At 48.9% G+C, this 27,056-nt stretch overlaps 15 protein-coding genes across 15 annotated transcripts, besides 2 other annotated features; 8 read left to right on the forward strand and 7 right to left on the reverse strand.

Moving 5' to 3' along the window:
* Positions 1-25,135: part of a sequence feature (contig 1.29 1..525887(1)) that runs on past the window's edge.
* Positions 497-4,064, reverse strand: ANIA_01967 (protein ppoA; the record flags this gene model as incomplete). The annotated part of the gene is made up of 7 exons (XM_654479.1): positions 497-829; positions 883-1,009; positions 1,063-3,241; positions 3,296-3,488; positions 3,543-3,591; positions 3,643-3,740; positions 3,798-4,064. 7 exons carry the CDS (start codon positions 4,062-4,064, stop codon positions 497-499), a joined length of 3,246 nt encoding a protein of 1,081 aa, XP_659571.1.
* Positions 5,203-6,660, forward strand: ANIA_01968 (trans-2-enoyl-CoA reductase (NADPH) TSC13; the record flags this gene model as incomplete). Its single annotated transcript, XM_654480.1, has 3 exons — positions 5,203-5,272; positions 5,617-5,640; positions 5,933-6,660. 3 exons carry the CDS (start codon positions 5,203-5,205, stop codon positions 6,658-6,660), a joined length of 822 nt encoding a protein of 273 aa, XP_659572.1.
* Positions 7,021-8,106, reverse strand: ANIA_01969 (putative alpha-1,6-mannosyltransferase subunit; the record flags this gene model as incomplete). Its single annotated transcript, XM_654481.1, has 3 exons — positions 7,021-7,251; positions 7,326-7,711; positions 7,815-8,106. The coding sequence occupies 3 exons, from the start codon at positions 8,104-8,106 to the stop codon at positions 7,021-7,023; spliced, it is 909 nt and encodes a 302-aa protein (XP_659573.1).
* On the reverse strand, positions 8,334-9,198 carry ANIA_01970 (mitochondrial 54S ribosomal protein YmL24/YmL14). The gene has a single exon (XM_654482.2). The coding sequence runs from the start codon at positions 9,128-9,130 to the stop codon at positions 8,519-8,521; it is 612 nt and encodes a 203-aa protein (XP_659574.1). The 5' UTR covers positions 9,131-9,198; the 3' UTR covers positions 8,334-8,518.
* rvb1 (RuvB family ATP-dependent DNA helicase pontin) lies at positions 9,346-11,202 on the forward strand. The gene is made up of 4 exons (XM_050612920.1): positions 9,346-9,583; positions 9,678-9,897; positions 9,952-10,499; positions 10,561-11,202. Exons 1-4 carry the CDS (start codon positions 9,440-9,442, stop codon positions 11,023-11,025), a joined length of 1,377 nt encoding a protein of 458 aa, XP_050468774.1. The 5' UTR covers positions 9,346-9,439; the 3' UTR covers positions 11,026-11,202.
* On the reverse strand, positions 11,221-12,298 carry ANIA_01972 (uncharacterized protein; the record flags this gene model as incomplete). The annotated part of the gene is made up of 2 exons (XM_654484.2): positions 11,221-11,926; positions 11,984-12,298. 2 exons carry the CDS (start codon positions 12,296-12,298, stop codon positions 11,327-11,329), a joined length of 915 nt encoding a protein of 304 aa, XP_659576.1. The 3' UTR covers positions 11,221-11,326.
* Positions 13,772-14,943, forward strand: ANIA_01973 (v-SNARE protein VTI1). The gene is made up of 3 exons (XM_050612921.1): positions 13,772-14,165; positions 14,230-14,636; positions 14,725-14,943. Exons 1-3 carry the CDS (start codon positions 13,986-13,988, stop codon positions 14,810-14,812), a joined length of 675 nt encoding a protein of 224 aa, XP_050468775.1. The 5' UTR covers positions 13,772-13,985; the 3' UTR covers positions 14,813-14,943.
* On the reverse strand, positions 15,110-16,111 carry ANIA_10241 (DSC3 family protein; the record flags this gene model as incomplete). The annotated part of the gene is made up of 1 exon (XM_654486.2): positions 15,110-16,111. One exon carries the CDS (start codon positions 16,109-16,111, stop codon positions 15,110-15,112), a length of 1,002 nt encoding a protein of 333 aa, XP_659578.2.
* Positions 16,528-17,711, reverse strand: isa1 (Fe-binding Fe/S cluster assembly protein ISA1). Its single transcript, XM_050612922.1, has 2 exons — positions 16,880-17,711; positions 16,528-16,823 (listed from the first exon to the last, which is right to left on the reverse strand). The coding sequence occupies exons 1-2, from the start codon at positions 17,568-17,570 to the stop codon at positions 16,786-16,788; spliced, it is 729 nt and encodes a 242-aa protein (XP_050468776.1). The 5' UTR covers positions 17,571-17,711; the 3' UTR covers positions 16,528-16,785.
* On the forward strand, positions 18,124-20,669 carry ANIA_01975 (ARMH3 family protein; the record flags this gene model as incomplete). Its single annotated transcript, XM_050612923.1, has 8 exons — positions 18,124-18,345; positions 18,430-18,552; positions 18,601-18,681; positions 18,768-18,885; positions 18,939-19,051; positions 19,119-19,453; positions 19,504-19,914; positions 19,964-20,669. Exons 1-8 carry the CDS (start codon positions 18,280-18,282, stop codon positions 20,667-20,669), a joined length of 1,953 nt encoding a protein of 650 aa, XP_050468777.1. The 5' UTR covers positions 18,124-18,279.
* On the reverse strand, positions 21,169-22,987 carry ANIA_01976 (chromatin modification-related protein alpM; the record flags this gene model as incomplete). The annotated part of the gene is made up of 5 exons (XM_654488.2): positions 22,702-22,987; positions 22,365-22,649; positions 21,919-22,150; positions 21,440-21,815; positions 21,169-21,380 (listed from the first exon to the last, which is right to left on the reverse strand). Exons 2-5 carry the CDS (start codon positions 22,526-22,528, stop codon positions 21,169-21,171), a joined length of 984 nt encoding a protein of 327 aa, XP_659580.1. The 5' UTR covers positions 22,529-22,649; positions 22,702-22,987.
* On the forward strand, positions 23,322-23,915 carry ANIA_01977 (Cnl2/NKP2 family protein; the record flags this gene model as incomplete). Its single annotated transcript, XM_050612926.1, has 1 exon — positions 23,322-23,915. The coding sequence occupies one exon, from the start codon at positions 23,322-23,324 to the stop codon at positions 23,913-23,915; it is 594 nt and encodes a 197-aa protein (XP_050468778.1).
* On the forward strand, positions 24,624-25,073 carry ANIA_10253 (Ctf8 family protein; the record flags this gene model as incomplete). The annotated part of the gene is made up of 1 exon (XM_050612927.1): positions 24,624-25,073. The coding sequence occupies one exon, from the start codon at positions 24,624-24,626 to the stop codon at positions 25,071-25,073; it is 450 nt and encodes a 149-aa protein (XP_050468779.1).
* Positions 25,136-27,056: part of a sequence feature (contig 1.30 489..89802(1)) that runs on past the window's edge.
* Positions 25,451-26,066, forward strand: ANIA_01978 (uncharacterized protein; the record flags this gene model as incomplete). Its single annotated transcript, XM_654490.1, has 3 exons — positions 25,451-25,740; positions 25,820-25,866; positions 25,933-26,066. The coding sequence occupies 3 exons, from the start codon at positions 25,451-25,453 to the stop codon at positions 26,064-26,066; spliced, it is 471 nt and encodes a 156-aa protein (XP_659582.1).
* ANIA_01979 (Dabb family protein) lies at positions 26,316-26,686 on the forward strand (the record flags this gene model as incomplete). Its single annotated transcript, XM_654491.1, has 2 exons — positions 26,316-26,417; positions 26,474-26,686. The coding sequence occupies 2 exons, from the start codon at positions 26,316-26,318 to the stop codon at positions 26,684-26,686; spliced, it is 315 nt and encodes a 104-aa protein (XP_659583.1).

Here is a 27,056-nt window from a genome sequence, read left to right on the forward strand (position 1 = left end):
GCGCATCCCGCTTCCTCGCAAAGGTAGTTTCAAAGTCCTTATCGAGACTCGAGTTTGGCTTTTTCTTTATTTGTACCTTCTCTCTGCTCTCTGGTCTATCCATGAATAAACTATGTGCCTTGTCATGCGCGTGCATGAATTCATTACGGTCAAACCTACCCCTCGTGGTAACCTAAAGCTGTTCGGTCAGTTGGAGACAACAGATCATATAAAACAGATGCTGAGGTATATGGCTAATAAATGATCTCCCTTTCTACAAAGCTTGGACTGAGGTATAATTCGTCTTGCCAATAAAACTGCAAGGCACTCTTTGACAGTTCATATGCAGAGAACCTGACATTATGAAACAGAAGTATTCAGCCCTACAATCCAGGGCAAAGAATATATTTCCACTAAGACCGTGCACAAGAAATCACCAACAGAAATACTCTCTTATCATAATGTACAAGGCGATCCATGTGATACTGGCTATATAGATAGCATCATACCATGAGTCTTAAAAATCTTCCTTCAGTTGGGGCAATTCGCCGTCCCATTGGATCTTCATAGTTGACGGGAAGGGAGTGAAGCCGCTTTGATCCTCATTCATATACTTAGCGATCCCGCCAGGTCCAGAAAGCTTCTTCAACTGTCCCTGCGCTCCAGGAGCACGACGGAGATTGTCCAAGCGTCCAAGTACTTTTAGCATCGTGCTCAGCCCTGTCTTGCATAGGTCTAAGCCCAAACACTTGTGGGGCCCAAAGCCAAAGTGGGCGTATAAGTTCATGTCACGGTCAAGTTTGACCTTCTCTGGATCTGGAAAGGCAGTAGGATCCATGCACGCAGAGACCTGGAATCCGTTAGCGAAGGACTAAACAGTCTTGACATCCAGCCATGACTTACCAGGTTACACATAACGACCTGGCCAGCTTTGATGGTGAGTTTTTCGCCATTGTCTTCTACGACCGTGGGCTGCGCAGCTACTCGAGGCAGGGCAACGGATGACCGTAGCCGAGCACCTTCCATGAAACTGCTCCGGTAAGTATGTGCGCGTTCGGGAAAGACAACAAAGAGGTTACGTACTAGCGTGTAAGTAGCTCATCAGCTTCCGGGGTATTTTCCTTGGCCAGTCGGTTGATCTCAGGAAGATGCCCAGAGCCCTCTTCCGAGAGATAATAGTCCAGACATTGCGAAAACAGTTGTGCTTGGTTTGCCACCATTCCACCGGCCGTAGGAAGGATATGAGTCCATACAATCTCTGTCGCTGGGAGACCACTATCCAGTAGACGCTGGATCATATGGATGCCATATTCGCTAAGCACGTCGCGCCGGTGAAGGCGGTTCACGAGGTTAGCGATCAAGCCGGTTTTGGCTATGATCTCGACGTTGGCCATAGTTAGCTGGCCCAGCTGCTGCGTTACAGTACGGGCGGCCTGGTTTAGCTCGAACGATTTCCCAATATCTGCGTCGTAGAAGATGGCAGTGAAAACTGCAGCCATTATCTTGTACAGTTCCGACTCTGCGAAGATACCCCTAGGATTAGAGTCTGTTTTCAGTGGCAATGAGAAGACGCTAGAGCAGAAGTGGACTTGGGCGAGATTGGCCACATCACGAACGATATCGACTTGGTTAACGCCCGCAAGTTTGTAGGAGTTCTTATGCAAGAGTTTTAGAGTTGTTTGCTCGTAGAAGTTTTTGACCTCAGCCTCCCATTCATCGCGATACAAGGCGGAACCCATCATCTTGCGCGATGCAGCGTTGGGTGGCCGGTCTCCAGACAGCATGAAGTCCTTCCCGTATTGGTGCTTATCGCGTTGCATAAGGAACTCAATCTTCCTACCCCAAGTCACCTTGAACGTTTCTTGATTTTCGAGGATGGACATGCACGCGGCATGAGAGCTGATGAAAATCGGATGAGAGATACGACTGGGCTTTTCCCAGCTATACTTCTCGGCAACCCCAAGGCTCTTCAATATTTTCTCATTTTCCGAGGGAACGACAAGGGGGAAATGAGCATAGATAGAATTTCCATCAAAATGGTTTGGGAATGCGCGAAGAACCAGCTTGTAGAATACCTGACCTTGATCGACGGCGTTGTTAGGCTGAATCTCGTTGTAGGCCCAATTCGTAAGGTGCTTCGGAGTGTAGTCGACAGTGTAAAATCTATCACCGCGAACCAATGCCACCGCATCCGAAAGGATTGCCCTGGATATAGTGAAGTTCGTGCAAAGGCCGCTTCCAGGGACCATGGAGTCTTTGGCTTCTTCCACAACAACACCAGGGTAAATCTCCACAAGATCTGGATGATCATACAGTCGCTTGAGCTGATCCGCAATGTACGGATCGGAGTTGATATCCTCAAAGGTCTTATGAGGAGCCAGATTGAAATATTGGCGGAACTCATTGAGCGTTCCCAAGTTCCATCTCCGAGCCTGCATTATACCGAGAGCTTCAACGCTCTTGAAGATGGCTGGAACGTGAGACGCACCAAATGCACCTGCGCAGTCTTCAACACTCTTCTCAAACAGATTAACCAGGTCATCGTCGTTGAATGCACCGTCCGGCTTACGCTGTAAGCCAGAGAATGGGCGCTCAAGTGGCTCTTGTGGGAGTCCTGCCTGCCACCGTCCAAGACCCGCGACAAAATCTTGCATCGATAGTGTGCTTGGATCCACTCCCGGCATGATTTCACGGTGAAAATCCTCTGTCCATTTTTCATCGCGCTTGGAAATGCAAGCGTGCCACCGGTACACGACATTAAATTCGGCTGACACCTGGTTCCCGGTTGCCATTGCTGCTGCTTCACCTAATAAACCATCCTTCATTTCCATTCTGGGGTCCAAACTCCAGGTGCTATCTGTCCGGTTTATATTCAAAATCGTTCGGACATAATCTTTTAGGATAATATTTGCGTACAACCCACAAGTCACCAGTCGCCCGGTTTGGAAGAGATTGTTATCGTATTTAGCATACTCATCAACGTTGGACTCGTCAGGTTTGGTGAATCGGCCGCATTCGTTGATCGCCGCCAATTGATCAACCACATAGTTGTGGAAGCGGTTGAACATGATCAGTAGAACGCCGACGCCGGGAGGAAAGCCCAACACTCGCTTGGTAGCGAAACAATCTGGCTTAAGCTTTCCATCCTTGAACGTACGAACAAGGTTCTGCTCGTCTTGATTATTGCCATACAAAGGTGAGAGGTCCAAATATGACGATGTCTTGGACACGGAATTATCTTTAGGGTCTGTCTGGAATAGGTCTTCGAAGATAATTAGCAAACCCATCATTACCTTCAATCACTGGACTGGCTAACCATGAATAATGATTGAAGCGAGGTAGAATAGAACGCTTGATATCTTATTAGGATGCTCCCTGTACTCTTTCCGGCGGAGCAGGCAATCGAAAATAGTCTCAGGATCGGGCAGGGATGGAGACTGCATCGTCTTGGGCCGAACAGATCTTGCGTACGCGCTACCAGCAGCGCCAAGTTGAGGCCAGAAACGATTCTATCATCGAAAAGTCAGCACAGTAGGTAGAAGACTGGAACTGGGATAATCTACATTACCCGAGCCGTCGGCTTTGCGGTGCATAGAATCAGCTCCTAGATAACTATATATTTGTCAGACAGCCGAGGTAGCCTACAGACTCCTGGTTCCTTACGAAACTGGTGGATGTTCCAAGTCATTCCACAGCATGTTCAAAAATGACTTGGTTAGCTCTGCAGCGTTGCGAGATGTCGATGGTAAGCCAGCAGCTAACTAGATGTTGATTAGCCTCAGAGCCTGCGCATACTTGTTGTTGGAATCTGAGCTGACCTGAATCACTCTTTCCATGATATACTGCTTGTCATCAACCGGCTCTCCCGTAGCCGCACTCTTGACGACTTCGGCGAGTGTGCGGACATCCTTGAGGTCGACATGGCTCAGATCTTTGGCTAAGCCCGTCTGAGTGGATTCGGCAACGTAGGTTCCATCACCCGTTGCCGTTGGCAAAGGTCGTAACGATGCCGCAACAACGTTTTCTACTTGGGAAATGGTGTTTCCGAGGCCGGCGAGGATATTTGTTTCTTTGTCTTCACCCATCGTGAACCAGGTGCTTATAGATAGTATAAATGATGGAGAAGCTACAACGAAAGCTAAAGCCTGCCTATGCAATGTCAGCCATGCTTTTAGTATTTATGTAGGGCTCGTTGCTGGCTAAGCTCACGTGAAGGAAAGAGGCATACCTTATTAATCACTAGCAGAGAGATGCTCCTACAACGTGGATATTGAATAAAAGACAACAACCCCAATAAGGCACTGGAACGCGCACGCCAAGCCCAAGCACTAACAGAAACGGAGACCAAAAGCTGGTTTAGGCTTATAAGGAGGTTGAGTAGCCCAGTGAAGATGATGGGAGAGGCTTCATTTTATATTGAAGGTTAGAGCAAGAGCTCGAATGATAAACAGGCATTCCTCGGTAGACGGGGCCCGCCGGTGCGGCTGAGACCTACGTGAACGAGCCACATACTAATTGGCAGTACACCAGCATGGGTTAATATCAGGATAGATTATAAGTGGAACGAGAAAAGCAGATCCAGGTGGATTGCAGCAGCCCAGCCAGCCAGCCAGTTCAAGCGACAAATGCCCCACTGGACTGCTGCGCAAGCTGACATTCTAAGGCATTCAATTCGTCGTCGTTTGTGAATCCAATCGAGGTCCAGTCACGACCAACACCTGGGTTGTAGGCTAACGCAAGCCAGGCTGGATACGAACATGACCGGTCTTAGTCTCTGACAGAGTGGGTTCACTGATCGATGACACTGTCGTGGAACATCATAGGAGGGTGAGACTAGACTAAGAGGCTAGGCCGATGTCTAGTACAAAATAGATTGAGCTGTCGGCTGTTGGCCCCTCAATTCGTTGTCGGCGTAATTGACTTGGGGCAAGCTCAAGCGGAAAGCAGCTGATGCTTTAGATATCGTTTATTTCTCAGACAATCAGATTGTCGTTGCAGGGCGATGCACAGAATTGATAGAAATTGTCAGCTGTTGAAAGTGGAATCATTTGGCTCAGCTTTAGGCCTGCTCTAGTTTAGCTTCACCGATGCTTATGCGATGTTATTCTCCTTCATACTGGCATCCTGTTGAAAAATGCACAGAGAAGTGACAGCTGAGGCTGAGCGACGCCCCTCATAGTTCACTCTAGAACACCCAGAGCTGAGCATCGCCCCCAAGGCACCATGAGCCGCGGATGGGACATGGTACTAAGCCGAATAGCGATAATGGCCCCGAGTATGGTTGAATTAATGTGTAAGTTAAGGATCTCAAGCCGGTATACGAGCACGAAGCGTAAGCCCAATGGCCACCCCTTGTTCAGACCACCAATTGTCCTTGGACTGACTATTGTTCTATTCCAAGCAGAACTCTGTGTTGCATATGGATGGATCCCGGGTGATCGCCAGCCACGTGATCATGACCGAGGCTAACTAGCTCGAAGACAATTCCTTGGGTCTTGGCTTTCTTCAGAATCCTGTCTTCCAATTTTACACTTCTCTTCTTCAATTTCGAGATCAATTGAAACGTACTCGAGCATTTCTCAGTGAGCAATCTTCCTGGTTTCAATTGCACGTAAACTCCAATGGCTCCCTCCACAGTCACACTGACTGTTCAGTCACGGGGTAAGTTTTGGCGCATGCACCTGGACCTCATAGAACAGAACTGACTTATTGGTGAAGGAAAACCGATCAGGAAGCTCCCTAAGGAGGTCCAGATCCTTTCCGACGCCTCGACTCAGGAGCTTTACAGCCAACTAGCCATAGCTTCTGGCTATTCCATTCATCGTCTGCGAATTACCAAAGCAGCCGACCGGGCCGTGGTTCCCAGTTCTAAGGACAGCACTATCGAGCAAATTGGACTTAATGACAAGACCGTTCTTCATGTGAAGGACTTAGGTATGCCCGATATTTCTAGCTGTTGCATCGACTCATGATTACTCTTGCTCACTGTTTGCGTCCCTAGGTCCCCAGATCAGTTGGCGCACTGTGTTTATTGTCGAATACTTCGGCCCTCTAGTGATTCCAATTCTTTTCCTCTACCCACTCCGCCCGTACCTCTATTACAACTTTGATAATATTCCCCAGCCAACTGACATTCAACGTCTTGTCTGTGCGCTTCTCGTCGTGCACTTCCTGAAGCGCGAATACGAAACCGTCTTCGTCCACCGCTTCAGCAATGCTACGATGCCGGCGCGCAATATCGTCAAGAACAGCGGTCACTATTGGCTTCTAGCCGGCTGCAACATCGCCTACTGGGTTTTCCGACCTGATTCAAGTGCGGCAACTGGGCGCGTCAGCCCTGCCCTAGTCTACACTGGTCTCGCCCTCTACGTATTCGGAGAACTGGCAAACCTCAACACTCACTTGGTGCTACGTAACCTCCGCCGCCCAGGTACTACCGAACGGGGTATCCCTTCCGGATTCGGTTTCAGCGCTGTGACTTGCCCGAACTACTTTTTCGAGGTTGTCTCTTGGGTTGGCGTTTACCTTGTCAGTGGGCTGAGTTGGAGCGTGTTGTTCTTTATCGCCGTCGCAGCTGGGCAGATGGCTCTTTGGGCAAAGAAGAAAGAGCGTAACTACCGGAAAGAGTTTGGCGATAAGTACAAGCGAAAGAGATATGCCATGATCCCCGGTTTGATTTAGGGCTCAGACTATTGGAACCGGGATTCTAGGGTCACAAATTGGACACCTAATGCCGTCAGAGAAAGAACACGGGTGGCACGCAGCACGCATGTTACGGTGGTTTTCATCGGGTTGATTATGGTAAGGTGCAGGCCGGAGCCGCCAATGAGTTTCGAATAATGGTCTATTAGGACGTTCTACTTCTACCACAAGACAATTCGCTGATGAATATAATAAAGACTATATTACTGGCCAGTGGGGCCTTCCATAAAGATTGAAATGCTCTTCGCTAGACACCTATAAAAAGTAGAAATGATGCCAACATGCTGCCTTGTCGAGCCCTATGCAGGTAAGCCTGCCATCGCGTTCCAACAGAAATGCTTATTTGATCTCCACCTTAGTTGCCCACAGATTGTAGTAAGGTTTCATCTCTCTTTCGCAGTCTCGATTGGGATCAGTGTCACAACCAAAGAACCGGATTATCGAGTCGCCATCTTTGTATGTGCCATCCACTGCAGCGCGAGTGGATTCCTTGCTATAGGAATTCATAACTCGCTGAGGAACCAGAGCCATTCGAGCCAAAACAGTTGGATGCCATTGGACAATATGTTCCTGTTGAAGCCTAATCGTCAACCAAACTGTAATCAAATAAAATTGATGAAAATGAGTAAATAAGGATATCGTACCAAACTGTGAGTCTCTGCCTTCGCAAAATTATAGCTTCGATACAGAGGGTCGAACCATGTATCGAGGAAGAAGCGAGCAAAGTCGCCCTGTTTAAGCACAAAGCTGCCTGTGCTCAAGTCCTCTGCGTCGGAGGTGATGATCAGGTCTATGTCTTCAGGCTGGAGGTGAGAGAATGTCCTAATGATGCTGTCCGGAGGTACAACTGGGACATCCCGGCGCATGAGAGATTCTAGTCGATGCCTGTTCAGAAGTCGGGCTTCAAGCGACTCGTTTGAGTTCATGAATAGCGCATGCACGTCTAGGTGGAAGAAGTACGTTGCGGAAGGATGCGATGCCATTGCATGTCGGACTGCGGGGACTATAGCCCAACTTCGCGGGTAATTGCCTATGTATGAATTGTAGTCGGATACATTGGCGAAGATGTTTGTGTAGCCTGCGTGACAAGTCTTTAGAGAATTGAAAGATATATCCTTGTAACTGCCACGTACCATGCCGCTGGGCGTAATCTTCCCTATTCTTGATGATCTTTTGTAGATAAGTGTCGCTGTACATTGCTCGGTCAAGAAGGGTCACGATAACGACACCAGGAGATCCAACTGGACCTGCCGCAGTCCTGATGCTCGGATAGAAAGGATGCGACAAGAGGAAGAAGACAGCCAAAAAGGTAACACTCAGAATGATGATCGTTTTAAGCTGTTTGCGACGCTGGAAGGTGAGGAATGAGGTGCGAGCGTAGGGTGCAGGGCTAAAGCCCTTTCTAGGTGGAACGGCAAATTGCATGGTGCTTAACTTGTCAACTAATGATCGCATCCTGTTTTATCCTTTGTTGAAAGAGTCTAGAGGAAGTGGGAGTCAGAAGTGAAGCAAAGCTTCAGCCGACATGATACTACTACCGGATGCGGATAACAAGGCTCAGTCCCGCTGGGATCATCCTTGGACCGAAAGGCTGGATGACTACCAACGCTGAGGAAAAGCGCTTGAACGTGCAGATTGCGAGGATTCAGAAGTATTGGTGAAAGATAATATGGCCCTGTAGAGTATAAATACAGCAGAAAAGCAAAGTGAAGAGGAGTCCCGCAAAGTCCCTTCAGAGAATCTAAGTTCCCATAGATTCGGGATTAATGTCCGGCAATCATCATATAATACAAATACTCAACGGTAATTCGCGCTAGAATTGTCATGCGAATTGACGTTAATGGTTCTTTTCGTTGTAGGTTGGCTTCGTGAGTTCGGCAATGTTGGTATGTTCCTCCACTTGCGCCTTGACTTCACCCTCCTTCTGTTTCAACCACTCCTCAAATGACGGCGGTTCTGGCAGTCCCAAACGCTTTCGCTCTTGCTTAAATTGCTCTTGGATTTTATCAGTCTGCATCACCTGCCATCGAAGCTTCCATCCAAAAACACCCAACTCCTTGATTCGCGCAGGCCGATCGTCCAACAAGTATTGATCAAGGCCCCCAGCCTTTCGAATCGTTCGCAAAGCCTTTCTTGTAACCTTGATGAAAAGGAACTGTTGAAGTGCTTCACTCCATAGCTTCTTTCGTCGCACGTTGGGCTTCCAGAACCGACGCGTTTTCCCTTCGTTCCGGCCCTGGGAGATCTTATTTCCAAATTGAATCGTTGCGCCACCGTAGAGACCGGTGTTGGATTGACGAAACATGTAATTCGGGCCATAAGGATATGGCGGAATGTAGTCCGGTACTTTCGGGAGCTTCTGGGCAGGTCGTGTTGTCGAGAACGATCGTTTCGAGGCTGTCAAGGACAGGCTCCGGAAAGCCGTGTAGAGAGAGGATTGGAAAGACATGGTGAATGGTCAGGGGCCTGCCAATGCTTCTGAATAGAGTCTCAAACAAGCTGGAGCATGGCAAGGTCAGGAGGCAGGACGAGTAGTGCTGTTGATGAGGCTAGAGACAATTTGGTTGGAAGAATTTGGAGTTGCTGACCGCCTTGGCATAATAGCGAACGGATTTCAGCAACAGCTGCATTCTAGACTCCTCATTATCAATAATTCGTTTCTTCTTTTCCATATTGGGTTCGTTGTCTTTGAATTGGCTACCTAGTATATTCTGATCTTCCCCGTGTCTTTTGAAAGAACTCTCTTCCCGCATTCGTCATGGTCCAAATCAGCGAGGTCAAGGGCAATTCGCGCGACAACAGAACAGCTGCCCACACGCATATCAAGGGCCTCGGCTTACGTCCAGATGGTACTGCGGAAGTCTCCGGCGATGGCTGGGTAGGACAGGCCGCCGCTCGAGAGGTACGCGACGCAATGGCTCCCTGCCTGACGCCCTTTTGAGCTCTGTACGAGAGCTGCAAAAGAAGTAAACGGACTGGCTAACGTAAATTCACAGGCATGCGGGGTCGTGGTAGACTTAATCAAGGCTAAAAAGATGGCGGGCCGGGCGGTTCTTCTTGCTGGTGGCCCAGGGACTGGAAAGACCGCTCTTGCCCTTGCTGTGTCTCAGGAACTTGGGACGAAGGTTCCTTTCTGCCCGATCGTTGGTAGTGAAATCTACTCCGCTGAGGTCAAGAAAACCGAAGCGCTTATGGAAAACTTTCGGAGAGCAATTGGTATGGAGTGGTTGTATGACATTTTGGGAGCTCAAACGCTAACATCTTGGCTAGGACTCCGTGTGCGGGAAACGAAAGAGGTATATGAAGGCGAAGTCACAGAGCTCACACCCCAGGAGGCTGAGAATCCACTGGGGGGCTATGGTCGCACAATAAGCCATCTTATTATCGGATTGAAGTCTGCTAAGGGCACAAAGAAGCTGCGCCTTGACCCCAGCATTTACGAAGCGATCCAAAAAGAGCGCGTCACTGTCGGAGATGTCATTTACATTGAAGCGAATACGGGAGCTTGCAAACGAGTAGGGCGATCTGACGCCTACGCAACCGAGTTCGACCTGGAGGCCGAGGAGTACGTTCCAGTTCCGAAGGGTGAAGTCCACAAGAAGAAGGAAATCGTGCAAGACGTCACATTACACGACCTAGATATTGCCAACGCTCGGCCGCAAGGTGGTCAAGATGTTATGAGCATGATGGGACAACTTATGAAGCCCAAGAAAACCGAAATCACAGACAAACTTCGGCAAGAGATCAACAAGGTAGTAAACCGCTACATCGATCAAGGTGTCGCTGAGCTTGTTCCTGGCGTTCTCTTCATTGACGAGGTCAGTATTGCTGCCTACTTAACCATTCCGCTGCTTTGCTGATTTAAAATGCTTTATAAAGGTGCACATGCTGGATATCGAATGCTTCACATACCTCAACCGCGCCCTCGAGTCCTCGATATCGCCCATCGTTATCCTCGCCTCAAATCGCGGTCACACCGTCATCCGTGGCACTGACGATATCTCCGCCGCCCACGGTATCCCTCCCGATCTCCTCGCTCGTCTCCTCATCATCCCTACGCACCCTTACTCACCCGACGAAATCAAGACCATCATTCGTCTCCGCGCCAAGACGGAAGGCCTCAACATCACCGATCCTGCTCTAGACAAGGTTGCCGAGCACGGTAGCAAGGTCAGCTTGCGGTATGCCCTACAGCTGCTGACACCGGCAAGCATTCTTGCGCGGGTCAACGGGCGGCCTGGAGGGATTGAGGAGGCAGACGTTACGGAGTGCGAGGACCTCTTCCTTGATTCTAAGCGAAGTGCGGCAATTGTCAATCAGGATAGTGAGAAGTTTCTTTATTAATGATCTTTGGTTTGCGGATAAGACGGTCTATCCCGGAGTGGCTTGGGGTTGTCCTGCACGTCAAAGTAAGAGGGTAGGAGGGCGCAAAAGAAAAGCTTAACAGACGAAGTTCCTGGGTAATAGTATGTATACCATGTTTTATGTGTTAAAAGATTTAATGTAATGGAAAGGCGAAATTTCGGGTTTTTCCCCTTGAAAATCAACATCTTGATGTCAAGATTTATGAAATAAATCTCCTCGAGATCTTTCCAACATACAGTGGTGTAGCCAAAATGTCTCCCGAGACGCCGTAATATAGCCATTAAAAAGTGCCACTAATCCTGCTTGCCCGATCAAGGGGAGTCCTGGTCTTGAGTACAGGGGTCTCTATACGACCCAATAATAGCAAAGCGATCTCTAGTACAAGGACAACAGTGCGGACTGCCTCTAGAGCTGTCCTAACCAGGTTGTACCGAAGTCCTGAGCGTTTGTATGAGAATTCAGGTGAGTCCAAGGGATGAGGATGAAAAGTCACATCGAAAGGAACCGTGGCTCCAAGATCTTCGACCGCTATTCTCAGTCCGGAGGTAATCGAGTCCTCTAAAAGTCCACGGCCTGTCCAGCAGAAACCGTAGCTTAGACCTCGTGTGTTTTGAATCAAAGCAAGGCGAGACTGCGCGCCTAGTGAATCTGCGGAGGGTTCGGGTTCAGTAAACTCCCATACACCCTGAACGAGGCTGGGGTGGGGTGGTGAGAGTGAATTAAAGGTTATAAAGACCTCGCCGAAACGCGAGGCGGGAATGTTTTGGAGCACATTAACATCGTATCTCGAGCAGAACTTTGGTGGTACGAGATCCCGTCGTCGATAGTTGCTAGACGCCTTAATAAATTCATAATCCGGCGCAACATGGTTGGCCGTTGCCTATAATCTCTGACTTAGCGGAAGCTAGAATATAGGGCAATAACTGATTCTGCTTACGGGAAAATCTGAGTGCAGCACTGCAATATTCGTCGTCACTGCCAAAGACTGAAGAACATGGCTCTCCTCTTCAGTTACAGTTGAGCATAATAGTCGAAGGATTTCAGGGCCATCTACCGTGAGTATGACATGATCGAAACGCGAATGTTTACCGTCAGACGTCAAGAGATCATACTGTGATTTGGACCGCCGGGCAATCTCGTTGACCTTCGTCTGAAGATGCAATCTCTCAGGGGGAAAATCTTTAGCTATTGCGTCGACGAGGTATCTAACCCCAGGGTTGATACGCTTCCATTTTGGCATATTCTCACACATGGAGAGGAGCTGATGTTCGTGCAAGGAGTGAGCGAGTACCTTAACGGGCAAATTCGGGAGAAATTTCCCCGCGTTTGTCCTCCACAGAGTCGAAAGCAATGGGGTGAGATATCGATCCCTAAAGCTGTTGGGGTATCCCTTCTCCTGAAGATAGCGCTCAGTTGAGTCCTGAAGGCCCGCACTCTCAGGAATCGGCTCTGTTAGTATATCAGCCGCGAGACACCTCAGACTGATGACGTCCAATAACAGCCGGTAAGTTTCTAGCTTGCAAAGTAATCGAGGGCATAGAAAAATGCTTTTCAAAATACTGATATGCCACTTGAAGACAGATGTATTGTCTGAGACGCCGAACGAAAATGGGACTTCTGTTGTAGGAATCTTCAAGTACCGAAGCAGTGAGGTCAAGTTTGCTAATTATGATAGTCAGCCGGGTAAAGTAAACCGGAAGGACCAATACTGACGGCAAGCATTAGGATTGAATGTTGGCAGCTCGGTGTCAACCTGTATTTGATTGCCCTTATTCTCCAACGCCAGGGTTTTTATATGCCCACCTAGTGTTGGAGAGGCTTCGAACAAGTGAACATCAAAATTTGATCCTCGTAGAGCCCAAAAGGAAGCGATTCCAGTGAGGCCGCCACCTACAACAGCAACCTTTCGAGGCTTTGAGATCCCCATGAGCAACAAGAGCTTAATGCAAACCCAAATATCCGACCAAATCGATCTGTTGAACAAATCGAGGTTGGGTGGCACTATATGAACCTATATGTGCTGGTCTCAGAATCAGTCCTCATCAGTCGAAGCCCCAGCTTCTCCCCATGTGGATGATGGATGACATGAGCGAAAAGGAGCTCAAATCAGGATCAAATAGTGGCTAGTTATTAAGAAAAATACGCCGGGGAAATAGTCAATCGAATTCCGCAAGTCATCCAACGTTCCAGCTGCGTCACGGGCACCAATTGCCGATGTAGCCTTGGAAGGAAGGCTGACCGTATCAGATGACGGATAGGTCTGAAGAGATAGGTCTAATCCATTGCGGTGTATAAGCTAGGCGTAAAGCCTGACCAGATGAACGTAGTGATGTAAGTGTCAGTAGCTTTGAGAAACGTGCCACAACTGCCAGACCCTGCAGTTGGATAAGTGCCCGTGGATACAATCGCATTGAAAAGGGCGGGGGGGGGGGGCCCCGATCGAGATCCATAAGAAGTCGGACTCAGGCCTATGACAAGCTCCAGAATCCCATCATTGGTCTTGATTATATAAGTAATATTACCGCACTTGGTGCGCTGGAATACTTCGAAGAATTCAGACCAAGGTAGCGTTGGGAAACAAAAGCAGCCAAGATGAAGCTTCCCAAACCGATACGGAAACGCCTGGGCGAGCAATCACGTGGCGGTCGCCTTGAATGCGATCCGTAGGCCGCTGCATTCAACCGTCATCATCACCTTCTCAATTCATGTTCATTTCTCTTCCTGTCTGATTCTCTCTACTCATTTCAAGCGTCTATTTACGTCATTGTCTGCCTTCGAGTCGTTGGACTGGCGTCTGTCCCTTTGCCGCATTTCCGGACCGGCTACGGTCTACCAGCTCTCGCCTCATCAACGAACCCGAGGTCTATCAATATAGTTTCGCAGAAGAAAGCGTGAATTACTGCCCTTAAAACAAAACCAGTCTAGGTCACTGAGTCATCATGTCGAACCCTCTGGATACCGACGCTGGCTCTGAGATGCTCAGTAGCTATGAGACGGAGCTCAACCTCGTCCAAGCCGATCTAAACCAGAAACTCGATCAGATAGCAGAGCTGAGCGGTGAGCAACGCAACTCAACCATCCGACAGGCGGAACGCGCCCTAGAGGAAGCAACAGAGTTGGTGAGTCGGACACAAAATCAGCGTCATATGAAGCAAGGTCACAAATGAGCTAACTTCCCCGCAGTTGGATCAGATGCGCCTGGAGAAGCAGAATATTCCTAGCGCAGCACGATCGAAAGTTAACACTCGGTTCCGTAACTATGCAACCGATATTGACGAGGCCAAACGCAAACTCAAATCTCTCTCCGATGACCGAAAGGCGCTCTTTGGTGATCGCTATACCGACGACCCACAAGATGCACATTTGGAGCAGAGACAGCAACTTCTTTCCGGAACGGAACGCTTAGAACGGAGTTCCGCTCGGCTGCGGGAGAGCCAGCGAATTGCTTTGGAGACGGAAGGCATTGGCGCCAATGTTTTGGCTGATTTGCATCAGCAGAGAGAGACTATTACGCATACTCATGGGATGTTGGGACAGAGCGAAAGTAATGTGGACAAGAGCATCAAAACTCTGAAGGGAATGGCTCGTAGGTACTGTCACCCCTATGCTGTCCTTTTATCGGTTCGACTTCAAAAGCGACGGCTCTTGAATCCAAGCTAATATGTCCTTTTCGTGCAGGATGGCTACGAATCGGTTAATAACCATTGCGATTATTACTGTTTTGATACTATTGATTTTTGCTGTTATCTACAGCAAATTCAGCTAGACATCGGGTTCGAGCGGGCTTTGGATCTGATTCATTGGAGCATATTGACTTTCTTCTCACGACAGTAGTGGAACGTGTATGATAGCACCATCCATTCAGCTTTCATGATAATAAACCAGTACTAATCTTCTGACATACCCAACGTTGACTGCATCTCTTCCCGCTAACGAGGCGACAAAGTAACAAAAGAAACGGGTATCACGGGCATCAGTAGTCATCTAATCATAGAAAACGTGAAAACGTAAAAACCTCTATAAATCACCTTAACCACAGCCTGGATCCCAGCAGGCCGCCTTATCAACCCATAATGCGCATCGCTCCGAAGGCGATATTAACCACCACGCCCACAAACACCGCCAACCCCTTCCGCCAGCTCCAGACGCCTTCCTCCCTACGTAACCACATCGCACAACCAACAGGCCAGAAGAACCCCATGACAGCACCCCAGAGCATATCATCGATCGCTCCCCTTGAGTTCGACCCAAAGCCGCCATCATCATCCGTGAATGAAACTCCCTCTCCACCCGCGACAGTTCCGCCCGTCGCCATTGTCGATGACCCCTCATCTAACCATCTGTCCTCAAGCTCACGTAGTTCTGCCCCAGTAGGCATCGTATCCCGAGTACGAGAAACAGATAGAGTAGCCATGAACTGAGATCGGAGGGCTGTGACTTCTGCCGCAGTAAACCCGGCTGATAGTAGTCGGTCGAATCCTCGCGGCGCGGGTATCGTGGAAGAAGAGGCTTGGCCGTCATGACTTTGCTGGCGAGAGTGAGAATCTTTGGTTTTCTCATCGTTAGACCGGTGTGAGTTGTGACCCTGGATTTGAAGCGTTGAAACAGCCGCAGCTTCGGCTTCGAGGTCTGCGGCGCTCAAGACAATATCACCAATTGAGCAGTGAACATAGAGCCGTGGTGGTTCACGGATGGGTGCCTTGCCCTTGTCCCGTTTTGTAGATATGCCCTGATTACTGGTATCCTCGCTGGCTGCATCTTTGTCTGGTGCCGATAATGACTTGGAGAACCGATTTGAGGGAGGTGGTAACTTGAGGGAGACAGCTAGCGGGGTGGTATCTTCGAGACCACGACCAGCGTAGATCAGACGGAGACGATGCGAGGATAAGCTTGGTGGGAGCCGAGCTCGGATGGCTTGCTTGAGACCTGTGGCTGTGGTGGTTTCGGGGTAGTCGATGTCAAGACGGAGGTCTGGTATTGACGCGGAGAAGCGTACTGTGATGAAGAGAGTGTTGTTCTCCGGCCCCGGAGGGTTAGGAGCAAATACACCTGGAGGGGGCAACATTGCCTATAATTGCCTTTTCTGAAGTATTAGATGATGTGTGTCATGGCAAGCTCTCTCATAAGGTGTAAAGACAATAATGGGTTGTGGTTGCCTCGACAATGATCTCACGCCACGTGATATCGTGCAATAAGCAGTTAGAAGTTCTATGGAAAGCCCTTACGTAGGATACATACTCCTCACCCTAACACCGTTCGATTCTATACGTGCGTTTATAGTGTAGTATTCTCTATTCTCAACTGCCGACTTCCACGCAGAAGTACTTCTCGGCTAGTATTCCCTCCATTTGTACTCCCGTACAGCGATAGGTTCACCGTCCGTTCATGCAGAGGTGCCTGGTTGATAGCCATGGGCTAGTGAGGACTGTAGAAGAAAACTGATGCTCTTACTGAGGGCGGCTACAAATATTACACTTCATAATTCGAAAGAGTTCGTGTTGGTCGTTCTATAGCGCTGCTCAGTAGAAGGTGAAAATGTGATAGGATCAGGGTGCTTGAAAACAGGCCAGGAAAACCGAGCCTTGTGTGTTGTACAGGTGTTGGGATAAATACCCCGGGAATCATTAATAAGGTATTTCTAAGCAATCATCCGAAAGAACGCCGCCCGATGCACTGAGGACACAGCTCAAGAGAGCAGTGGTCATAATGTATAACCAAGGGAAAGTTTCATATGAAACGCTAGACCATGAATGATTCGCCACAGCCACATTCCTCCTCTAAATCGTGCGTTAGCAAAAGGAACAAGCAAGCTCCGGTTAAGGAGGACACTCACTGATATTAGGGTTGCGAAACACGAATCTCGCGCTCAATTTATCTTCTTGCCAGTCCATTTCACTGCCAATAATACTGAAAAGGGCCTTGCTGTCAATCAGAACCTTTACGCCGTCCTGCTCGACGACCTCGTCAAAAGTGCCTGGCTTATCGACATATTCTAGGTGATAAGCGAGACCGGAGCAGCCACGATTCTTGACACCAACTCGGATAAGCCTCGGCTCAGGCTGCGACAGCAACTTCCGAAGCTGTTCGACGGCAATAGGCGTCAGTTTCATAGCCGCCTTGCGAGGCCGGAGCTTCCTGCGAGGTTTCTCGGCGGGTTTCGAGGTGGTGGGCGTGGATTCAACGGGCTTCGACTTCTGGGGCTCTCCCTGGTTGACATCTGCCTTTAGCTCAGTGTTCTGTATCTGTGAGTTACGTTGGGCAGGTTCGCGGTAATGGACAAAGTCGGCGGCGACAGAGGAATCCTTTGCTCCAGGACTGGGCGAAATTGGGAAAGAAGAAGGCAACGTATGAGGTCGGTAGGCCGTTGCTGTCTGCATATCGCGCTTCGACGACCGATGAGCGTTCCCATATGAAGAGAAGAGACGGTAATTTGGCGCCATGCGTATGCTAGGAGGCTGCTTCAGGCAGCGCAAGAAGGCGGATGATGTCACCGAATATTGCATCGTTGGTTTGCAGAGCGACATGGTGTGTGAAGACAATTGATGGTGGCAGACAAATCTATGATGTGAGGGAAGATGGCGTATCTATCGGGTTTTTGTTTTCGTTCTATAAGACAAGTTGATATTTAAGGCGAAGTAGGCTGAGTGACTCGGTAGCAGTTCGTGTTCTTTAGTGGTTTGGAGGCGGAAAAGTTCCCAGCAGCAGTTGGCGGCGGAATCGGTTAAAACGGGGCAGTCGCCAGTCAGAGTAACCGGGTGCGCCAATCACCATTAAGGTGTTTCTACACAGGATGGCGCCACTCACTATGCTATCTCCTGAGAACTTAGCTGACAACCATTTTGGTAATCACGACACTCGGAACCAAGTGCGCTTTAATCCTTCATCACTACACCCAGCTTCTAGCCTCTTCTTTGGGAGATGTGTCTATATAGCTCGCTTCTGAAGACGGTTTATGAGCCACCCGCCCTGCAACTCAGAGCATAAAATTAGTAAGCATCATGTGACTTGGTATGACTAATGCTATTGAGAAGTGCCAAGATGTGGCCTGAATTCAAGCCACATGTAAGGCTGGGTCGGCCATGTCACATGTGGCCGCTCTGAGGAATTACACGGTTGTTGAGACAGCTCGAATTGAGCTGGATGGAGTCAAAGACGAGATAGCTTCCTCAGTATTCATTGTCATCGCTCCTCATCATTCATCATCGCCATTTCGTGCAATGCTGGCTGCGGACGATGTCTACCATCATGGAATCCCCCTTAACGCAGCAAAGTAGACCCGAAACCTTTAAGCCCAAAGTTGTTCAGCTCTATGAGAATCTATTCCAAGTACCATCCCAGTCGCCGCTGAAACGCTACATAAGACCTATACTAATCAATTTATAGAGTTCAGATTACGCTGAACCCTCGGAGGGGTTTTGGAGGGAATTCTTCCTGCTGCCGCCTGATCGGGCCCAACTGAATGCCATCCTGGAAGCTCTTAGTCCAGATGAGACACTCAGCCTTCAGGTCCGTATGGCTTTTGATGATGGACGTATGAATTGCTAACAATCTCAGTCACAAACTCAGCAGCTCTTTGCTCGTGGAATCCGGGAGGCTGCCTCCGGATCCAGCCCGGTGAACTCTTATGCTCTGCAGGTATGTGACCCTACATGAAAGATGTCGTCCGGTTTCTAAGGCAGACGCAGACCTTGACGGTCTTCTTAGCCTGTATTCTTAAAAAGAAGTACACCAACCCTAGCTCCGACATCATTACTGTTCTGGCAGGTCTCGACAAAGTTGACCAGGTCATATCCAATTTCGTTGCCGTCTTGGACAGCATCATCCGCAGCGGTAGCAACAGTGAGCATTTGTCGTTCCTTTGCAACATTGACTATAAGCTAATACTCCCGCAGATGATATTCGATTCATGGCCATTAGGACAGCTATTGCTATGACGAGTGGAGCCTATAAGACGAGCCTAGTATCGTACTTTACACATCGGGATCTATTCCCTTCAATTATGAAAGTTGGTAGTCCATTTACACCGATGACATCTTCCAACAGTGTGCAAATGCTGACAAAACTACTTCAAGCTTGTGCATGAGTCGGAGTCACCGATGCAAGTCTTCGAGCCTTTCTTACTACTGGGACTGCTTGCCAACTACAACAAATTTGAGTTCCAGAACCCATATCAACTGCGGCTCGATGATTTTGTAAATGAAACAAGCATCCAAAAGATCATTAAAGGCGTGGGTCTCTCATGTGGTGCTTTAAGGAACGGCTATGTGGCGGTACAGGACGATTTCCCTGAGGGCTGGACCCTGATGGGAACATTGATGTATTTTGGACTGGGTGTGCTGGCACCAGGCAGAAAAGAGAAGCCTACTCCTCCTTCGCCGGAGGAGGCAAAAGAGATGTTTGCGGCTTTGTATGTTAAATCCTTGCACCACTACATCGTATCTTTGCTAATGAGATTAGACCCGCGCAACAAGCAGCCATCTTGCTAGCAACCTATGACTTCACCAACGCGAATAAGCTTTTTGGCTACCATCTAATCAATTCCCCTTCTGATAAAGACACTGAGGAGTCACCCTTCTCAAGCTTCCTCTCCCTGACCTCCTATCTCTTGCATCACGCCTATCGCTCCACGCGCGTTAGGCACTACGCAGAGCTTAGCCTTTTTGTTCTTCGAATTCTCTCAGAGGACTCAACTTCGTGCAAGTTGCTCTGTAGCGAAGAAAGCAAGCGAAAAGTCCGTCTCTGTCGCCAAAGGCAGCCCTATCTTCCCCTTGTGGCAGGAGACAGAGTGCTCGCGACAGTTATCTTCGACATTACAATCGATGCCATTTCGCACAATCTTCGACGTCGTCTCGATGTCCAAATATACAGGTATGAGGATCCTCATCGTAAATCTTGCATCTCTAACCTGGGTTTACAGCCACACAATTGCCATCCTTCTCCGGGTTCTCACCTACCTTTCCATGAACAGGATTCGCCTCTCCTACCACTGGTCCGAGCTCTGGCGCACTCTGCTCTCCCTCATGCGCTTCCTAACAACATACGTCTCCGATCTAACCACAAGCCCACATATATCAACCCTAACAACATCATTAGTCGACCTTATCGCATTCTGCGTCTCTTCAGGTGACACCTTCCTCCCCGACCCAGCCTCCTACGACGACCTCTTCTACAAACTCGTCGAAACGGGTCCCATTATCGCCAAATTTCGCGATGTTTACAATCTCAAGCCCACCTCGTCCTCCAACACCCCTTCGTCCCTTTCTAAATCCGCCGATGCAAACAAGGATATCCACGTTGCGGCCGTCGAAACACTCATCTCCGTTTCCACACATTTCTATACGCTCTTGTTCAATCCAGGCACGACCAGCGCTGATGCAGACAAAGCCGCCACTAAGGCCAACGGTGATCAAAGTCAGAACCCAACACCGATTCCGGCGGCTCAAAAAAAGAATATGAGTCCGCGTGAGGTCCACCGTATTATTAAACAGGGGTATGATACGTTGAGTATTCAGCCTCCTGAAGGCTTGAGCGCGTGGACAAGATACCGCGAGACGGATTGGAAGCCGGACTTGAAGCGGGCGGCACGGTGCGCGGTGGATGATGCTACGCAGCTGGTGGCGTAGTAGGCTATTATCTTTCTCTATTATTCAAATAATACTATTCGACAATCGTCGCCTCTACGCCCTCCTCTTCGCCTTCTAATATTGTTGGCTGGCCTTTTCAGTCGAAAGATCAGCAATCCGCTGTTGGGTTTACTGGGTAGCTGTATAGCTGTATATGTCAGATGACTTCAGTTGGAGTGAAAACCAATATAAAACGTGAATATTCACCTTTAGCTTATTCTTCACTCTTCTAGCTCCTAAGTGTCTGTTTGATGGAGGTTCGCATCCTATTTCTGAATTTGCCATTCGAATAATATATTGATACAAGAGAAATATTTAATCCCAGCAATAGGTATAAAGGGGCAAAATTTGTGTTCCGGCCATTTGCTGCGAGAGGTGACATGATTAAATAGCGAAAAGAGATAAGGACTTGAGGACATAAAAAGACAGAACTGAAAAGCTTCAAGCACATGATGATGAAGCTCTTCGCGAGCCCGTTGCCAGGCTAACAGGAGTCACTTCAAACAAGTCGCGAGGTGGCAGTCCCAGGAGCTGGATTCGGGACGCCGCGTGATTTCTCAATGTATTCATTGCTTGCGGTGACATATCGTGTTGCAAAATAGTGATTAGAATTCTTGCTCAGCCAGATGGTGAATTTTGATAGCTCCTCTCGAAGTCGGTTCGTTGATTGAAGGTCCATATTTGTCTGCGCAATGAGCTCGGGCATCGTGGCTAGCAGTAGATTAGTGTTACCTCGTAAACTACTTGATTTGCTTTGCTGGGGATCATACCGAAAAGGCGTGTCAAGTGCTCTGCGCCATAGACATCAAGGGGCCCTTTGTCTGCAGTTTCAGATTCCCACCTCTTGCGGAGGACACGATACTGCTCCCGTTCGAATCTATAGAGAAGAATCTTGTCAAGAGATTTGTCAAAATAGTCGCGTATACCCATGACCACTTCCTCCAGCACATCTACTTCGGATGAACCAGTGCGCTTGGGTCTCTCCTCTTTAAGATAGTCGTCCAAGATCTGATTAACCGAGCTCTTGGCTGGCAACGCCACCACTTGCTGGTTTTTCGTAACATTTTCCCAGTCATCGACGAGCAGCGATTTGAGATTGTCTGGCATCACAATTCTCACTGATGGTCGGGTGTAGAAATGTTCCTCCTAGATAGGAAATTCAGCATACGTTACGCATAACGACCGACGTGGTAGCGGTGGCTTCAAGCCCCCTCACTTAGCGGCATTTGTGCAGGTACTGGGAACGGACCTTTTCAATATCATTATCCCTGGCCCGTTTAGTCCCTCGGCCAGGAACAGATGTTTGTCTTTCCTCGCTTCCACGGGCGGAGCTGTGGTCAGAGCCTCCCTTCTTCTTCAGAGAGGTTTTCGTGCTCTTCTGGCGAAGCGCAGCCTCGGCTTCCCGACGAAGGGTGGTTGCCAACTCTCTGTTCTCCTCCGTAAATTTACGAAGGCGATCTTGGGGTACCCAATCATCCCATCTGTTTCACATAAAGGTCAGTATAAGTCCGTCAAGATTTATAGAGGACGCGCTGCCATTTTCCCCACCAAGGTTACGAGCTGCCACTCGGGAAGTCAGGGGCGTTAGGCACAAAATCTTCCTCCCAATAACAAGAGATCACAGCACACATTTGACCAAATGCGCGTAGATTTCAGAGCATTAATCACGGATTGAAGCAAATAAGTGATACATACGTGTTCTTCCAGCCCTTATAATGGACTAGATACTCATATGGGCTCTTTCGATCATCAGGATCTGTGTGTCGAAGGTCGAGAATCTTCGCCTCATAGAGGATCTCATGATGAAAACAGAGGACCCTCTCGTCCTTCTGATAGGTAGTTTGGCCAGCCGGTGCCATTTCGTGGGCGATAGGTCTCAGGCAAATGGTTGAAGTCCGGGACGTTGGTGGCAGTCAGTTATCAAGAGCCGGAAGCGTAGTGAGTCGCAGACGCAGCTCCTAACGTGACAGCACAATGATGCTGCAGGAGTAAGCAAGACCGTTAAGGCTCAATCGAATTAATGGGTGGTCACTTGATTGCCCTATTTTCGGGAAGATATGATCCTTGCTGGAGCACTAGCTCACGCCGAAATGCAACAGGAAGCGTGGCGTATCACAGAAGCTTTCTCAATCCGTCTATTGGACCAACACGATGAAGCCAGGCGATAAAGGGCCTGAATTTGCTTCGGAAGGTTAGATCCTGGGATCAGATGGCCAGGCAGGCGTTGGCGTAGACTCAAGTTTGCGAACACAGAAGACTTGACTTATTGATATAATGATCAAGACCAAGTGACATAAATCGAGATAAATGCAAGCGGGTTGTTCTACCAGTGAGTTGTTGGCAGGAAGGGAGGAGACAGGAAGAGAAGGACTTGCGGAAGAACCACTTTACGCGTGCCTCACCAAAAGGGAAAATCGCGAACTCTGGCCGGCCTGGCCACCAAACTACTCTTCTGCGCCCTTCAACCCAAACTCATCCTCCCTTTTATTGTCATTCCCATCTGAAAACCTGCTAATTGCACGCTAGCTTTGTGTTGATACTATCAATTCCCTTGTGTTAACTCTCTCTATCATCAAGGGCCTCTTTGGATTTGCGGTCACCCGCAGTTCTGTCCACACTGCTATTGTGAGCGCACTGAGACCAGCCTGAGCCATGGCTCCATCAGAAACCTCCATCCTCAGCAACTTCTTACTGTCTGCTGCGTCTTTGCCGCAAATTATGTCATTGAAGCAGTTTACAGGGCTGTTCCCAAAGCGTCTGCAGTCACATCCGCATATCAGGGTTCTTTACCGTGAACTACAGCAACTGCGAGAGCAAGACATGGACATAGTCAATGAAAACATTGACAAAGAAGTCCGTCTAGGGGATGCTCAAAAGGCAGAACTCCGGAAGTCCATTGTAAAAACAGGTGTTGATGGCTCAGGCGCCAACGACCAACGGGAAATGGACATGGATTTTCAGTTGTTTGGTCCAACGTCGGCTGGCTCTGACGAGCAGCACTCAGTCTCAAGCCTTCTCTCCGCGATGGAGGCGGCCTGTTCTGATATCGAGCGTGAAATAGCTGGAGTGGACGGAGAGGCGGCCTCTCTTTTGTCGGAGCTCAATTCTACTGTTGGTGACCTTAGTGACCTGCGATACGGGAAGATGCACGGCTCAGTTGGAGCCACAGACGCAGAGGTAGTCAGCGAGGCTATCCGGGGCCTTGATAACCTTGAGGACGCATGCTCCCGTAAGAGCGCTGTTTAATAGCTTACGTCTTTTTGGCTTCCGCGTGTCAATTTGAATTCTGGACTGGGTCTACACCACTTTCAATATGAACTTGCCCCTGACTCCTTTGTCGCGGTTCAAAACGATAACCAACCGAAACGTCAGAAGTCAACGATAGCAGAGTTTTCCAGCCCGTCAATTCTTCATGCGCCATATTCCATTTTCGAGCGTAGACAGCTCGGGCGGCGGACAGAATCGTGCACACATTGCATCACGGCGTATTCCAATAGATGATCTGATGGCAAATCCTCAGAATATCTCTAGGCAAGCAATGTCTCGCCGAAACAAAGAAAGAGGACGAAGGTTGTTGGCGGGCTAGGTTATAAAGCAGTAAGCACGCATTTTGAAGGCAATAGAGAGGCTTGCTGCGGCCTTTCCTCCTGCTGTTTAATCTTCAAAATGATACAGCTGAATTAAGATTTTTATACCTTGTTTATAACAGTGTCTATGTACAAATATATATATACTTGTCTTTGTCCCATATTCTTTAGCATCTAGATGTATGATCGCCGAGACCCAGCTTGTTTCAGGCAGTGGAGACGCGCTAACAATCAACTTCGCGACTCGATCTCCATATCTGTTTCCAGCCTCGACCTTGTTTAAAGAAAACGTCAAACAGCTGAGTCTCGTTTTCAGATTGCTTCAACACCATATCTATTCTGAACCGCGAGTTGACCTCCAAAAGCTATGCCGTCTATTTCCCTCCACCCCCGCGCGTCGTCACGCAACAACGCTCACAATCCCCTCCCCCAGCTTCTCCAAACCCCCTCCGGCCTCGCCCTCCTCGAGCTCCAAGGCACGATAAATCTACCATTCCAGGAAAATCTTGACGCCGAGAACGAATCCACCGATTTTAACAGCCCCTCCACATACGAGACCCCAATCGGCAAGCTCATGTTTCCGGACTACTCGCAAAACGCGAAAGACGACACGAGCTGGATGAAAAGAGCTTACCTCTATGTTGGACGGTACCAGAGGATGACAGGCGAAGTCAAGAAATTACCCAAGCCACTTGCGATTATTCAGCGGCGGCAGACGGACGGCGCGGACGATGCACGGGAACAGCTAGAGGTTGTGGAAATTGTGAAATATAAGCTCATATTCAAGAACCGGCCGGAGCCGGTTAATGATGTTTGATTGCCGGGATTGCAGTATTAACATCTAGAGATGGAGAGAATGGGCTCCGCTGTACAGTCCTGGTTCGTGATCGATATGTCTACGACAGGCTCGTGCACCGTACGAGTCGAGCCGGCTCAAAATCTGTTAGGTTTCTATCGCAGCATACAAGAATACTCGGTTGATGGCCTGATGCGCGTGTAGGCGCGAACACAGCGCCTCCCAGACCTGACCGCATATAAGCAACAAACCCCGATGAAACTACTTCTACGTGCGACTCAGAGGCATGATTCAAAATGTTTCGGCCATTCATTACTGCGACCATCCAAAATTTACCTTGGCTCATTCACTCGACCCGGACTTGACTCGCGATAAGACTTGATAATCCGGCGTGACGCATGTGGAAACTCGGAGATTTTGCCCTATCTCGCGACGACTCCTCAAGCCATCCTGTGCTCAGTGGGGGGCAGCGTGGCTATTCCGTGAGCCGAGCGCAGGTTCGTCTTCCCGGCTCTTTCTCTAAGGTGGTAAAGGCGCGCGAGCCTACACCACACCTATCCAGAACAAGCCCGGGATTAAATTTCTCAGTGTCTGAGGATGGTGGGTCGTCTCTGAATACTTGCACTTCAGTTATTCTAGGCATCCCAGTGAAGCTGATTGATGTCAGGATTCCGCGCGCGGACCGAGTGTAAGAATACCCGTAGCGGAATATACCCGACGTCTGGGATTGATTCCGCACTATTAACAATAAAAATGACTTGAAACAGCGCGTACTATGTGCTTGCTAATTGCATTCGTAGACATCAGATCAGAGGTTTGTAATATAGAAATCTTGTGCTTTGGCTACTGGACTCTCCGCAAATCTATAATCATTCTGTAGCGCAAGAATCTATGAGCGTTCAACATCCGACGCTACCCGTTTCCGACGAAATTATCGGGATAATTCCAGACACCAAGGCATTGATCGAAATTCAGAGCCTTGAACTGGAGACCATTATAATAGGCCAGAATTAGTAATAGTAATAGTGCTGCTCCAATGTACACCAGAACCTCTACACCCCGCACAGAGCCAGGCCGCTGCCTGCTTACTATAAAGTGGCCTCTCCCCTTCGCAACCGATTACGTGCGTACAGGTATACCACGATTATCTTCTCACTATCCCTCTCCCTTCGTCTCGCACATAAAAAAGTGCAGCGTCCTCCCGTTTGTAATCGTCGATACACAACATCAACATCAACTCCGCCAACCCAATCCTGCACAACAATGGCCCCCATCGAGCGCATCACCCTTTTCAAGATCCCCGACGAAGCAGCCCGAGATCGTGTGCTGGAGCAGTACAAGGTCCTTGCGAAGACGGCTGTTAAGGTGCGTAAAGCCAGTTGGCTTTTGTTTGCAACTGAGTAACCCATCCGCCTCCCTAGGACGGCAAACCGTACATTGTCTCCGCCGCAGCAGGACCGACGATCCCGGACCCGCGATGTAAAGGTTTCAATCTCTCCGTTAAGACAACGTTCGCATCGCTGGAGGATATGAAGTACTATGATACAGAGTGTGAGGCGCACAAGGCGTTGAAGGCGGTTGCGGCGCCGGTGAAGGAGGATGTTTTGACGACTTACTTCGAGAGTGTGCTTTGAGTTGGTAGTATATTTTGTTACTTCGTTACGTATACCTCTTGATATAAATGGTATAATTTCTATCAACGATCGAATGCTACTTAAGTATGGTATGGAGAGACTATTCGTGATATTCATTTGTGGCCACTGCGCATTCCTTGTGACTCCGCTATGTGAAAGGAAGGGTTGGTTGTGTTTTAAGTTAAACAGGAGAGAGGAAAGATACATGGCATTTGTAACGCATCTGCGGCGTTGCTAGACGACACCGTTGCCATATGGGCGGTCAAATAGGATACAAAACATGAACATGACACAGTAACGTCTAGGTCTCATCCAGGAGTACCATAGACCAATATCTCTGTCAGCAAGGTGAATGTACATTAGAAGAGGT

The sequence above is a fragment of the Aspergillus nidulans genome, chromosome VII (genome assembly GCF_000011425.1).
Source record: "Aspergillus nidulans FGSC A4 chromosome VII".
Taxonomy (NCBI): domain Eukaryota; kingdom Fungi; phylum Ascomycota; class Eurotiomycetes; order Eurotiales; family Aspergillaceae; genus Aspergillus; species Aspergillus nidulans.

Bases quoted from the DNA above. Each gene is read 5' to 3' on its own strand.
- isa1 (XM_050612922.1), bottom strand. From the start codon at position 17,570: ATGTCGCTCTGCAAACCAACGATGCAATATTCGGTGACATCATCCGCC. The intron at 16,824-16,879 runs GTGAGTGTCCTC...CGCACGATTTAG, and splicing joins GTTTCGCAACCCTAATATCA to AGGAGGAATGTGGCTGTGGC.
- ANIA_01973 (XM_050612921.1), top strand. From the start codon at position 13,986: ATGTCGAACCCTCTGGATACCGACGCTGGCTCTGAGATGCTCAGTAGC. The intron at 14,166-14,229 runs GTGAGTCGGACA...ACTTCCCCGCAG, and splicing joins TAGAGGAAGCAACAGAGTTG to TTGGATCAGATGCGCCTGGA. The intron at 14,637-14,724 runs GTACTGTCACCC...CTTTTCGTGCAG, and splicing joins CTGAAGGGAATGGCTCGTAG to GATGGCTACGAATCGGTTAA.
- rvb1 (XM_050612920.1), top strand. From the start codon at position 9,440: ATGGTCCAAATCAGCGAGGTCAAGGGCAATTCGCGCGACAACAGAACA. The intron at 9,584-9,677 runs GTACGCGACGCA...GTAAATTCACAG, and splicing joins GACAGGCCGCCGCTCGAGAG to GCATGCGGGGTCGTGGTAGA. The intron at 10,500-10,560 runs GTCAGTATTGCT...TGCTTTATAAAG, and splicing joins GCGTTCTCTTCATTGACGAG to GTGCACATGCTGGATATCGA.
- ANIA_01970 (XM_654482.2), bottom strand. From the start codon at position 9,130: ATGTCTTTCCAATCCTCTCTCTACACGGCTTTCCGGAGCCTGTCCTTG.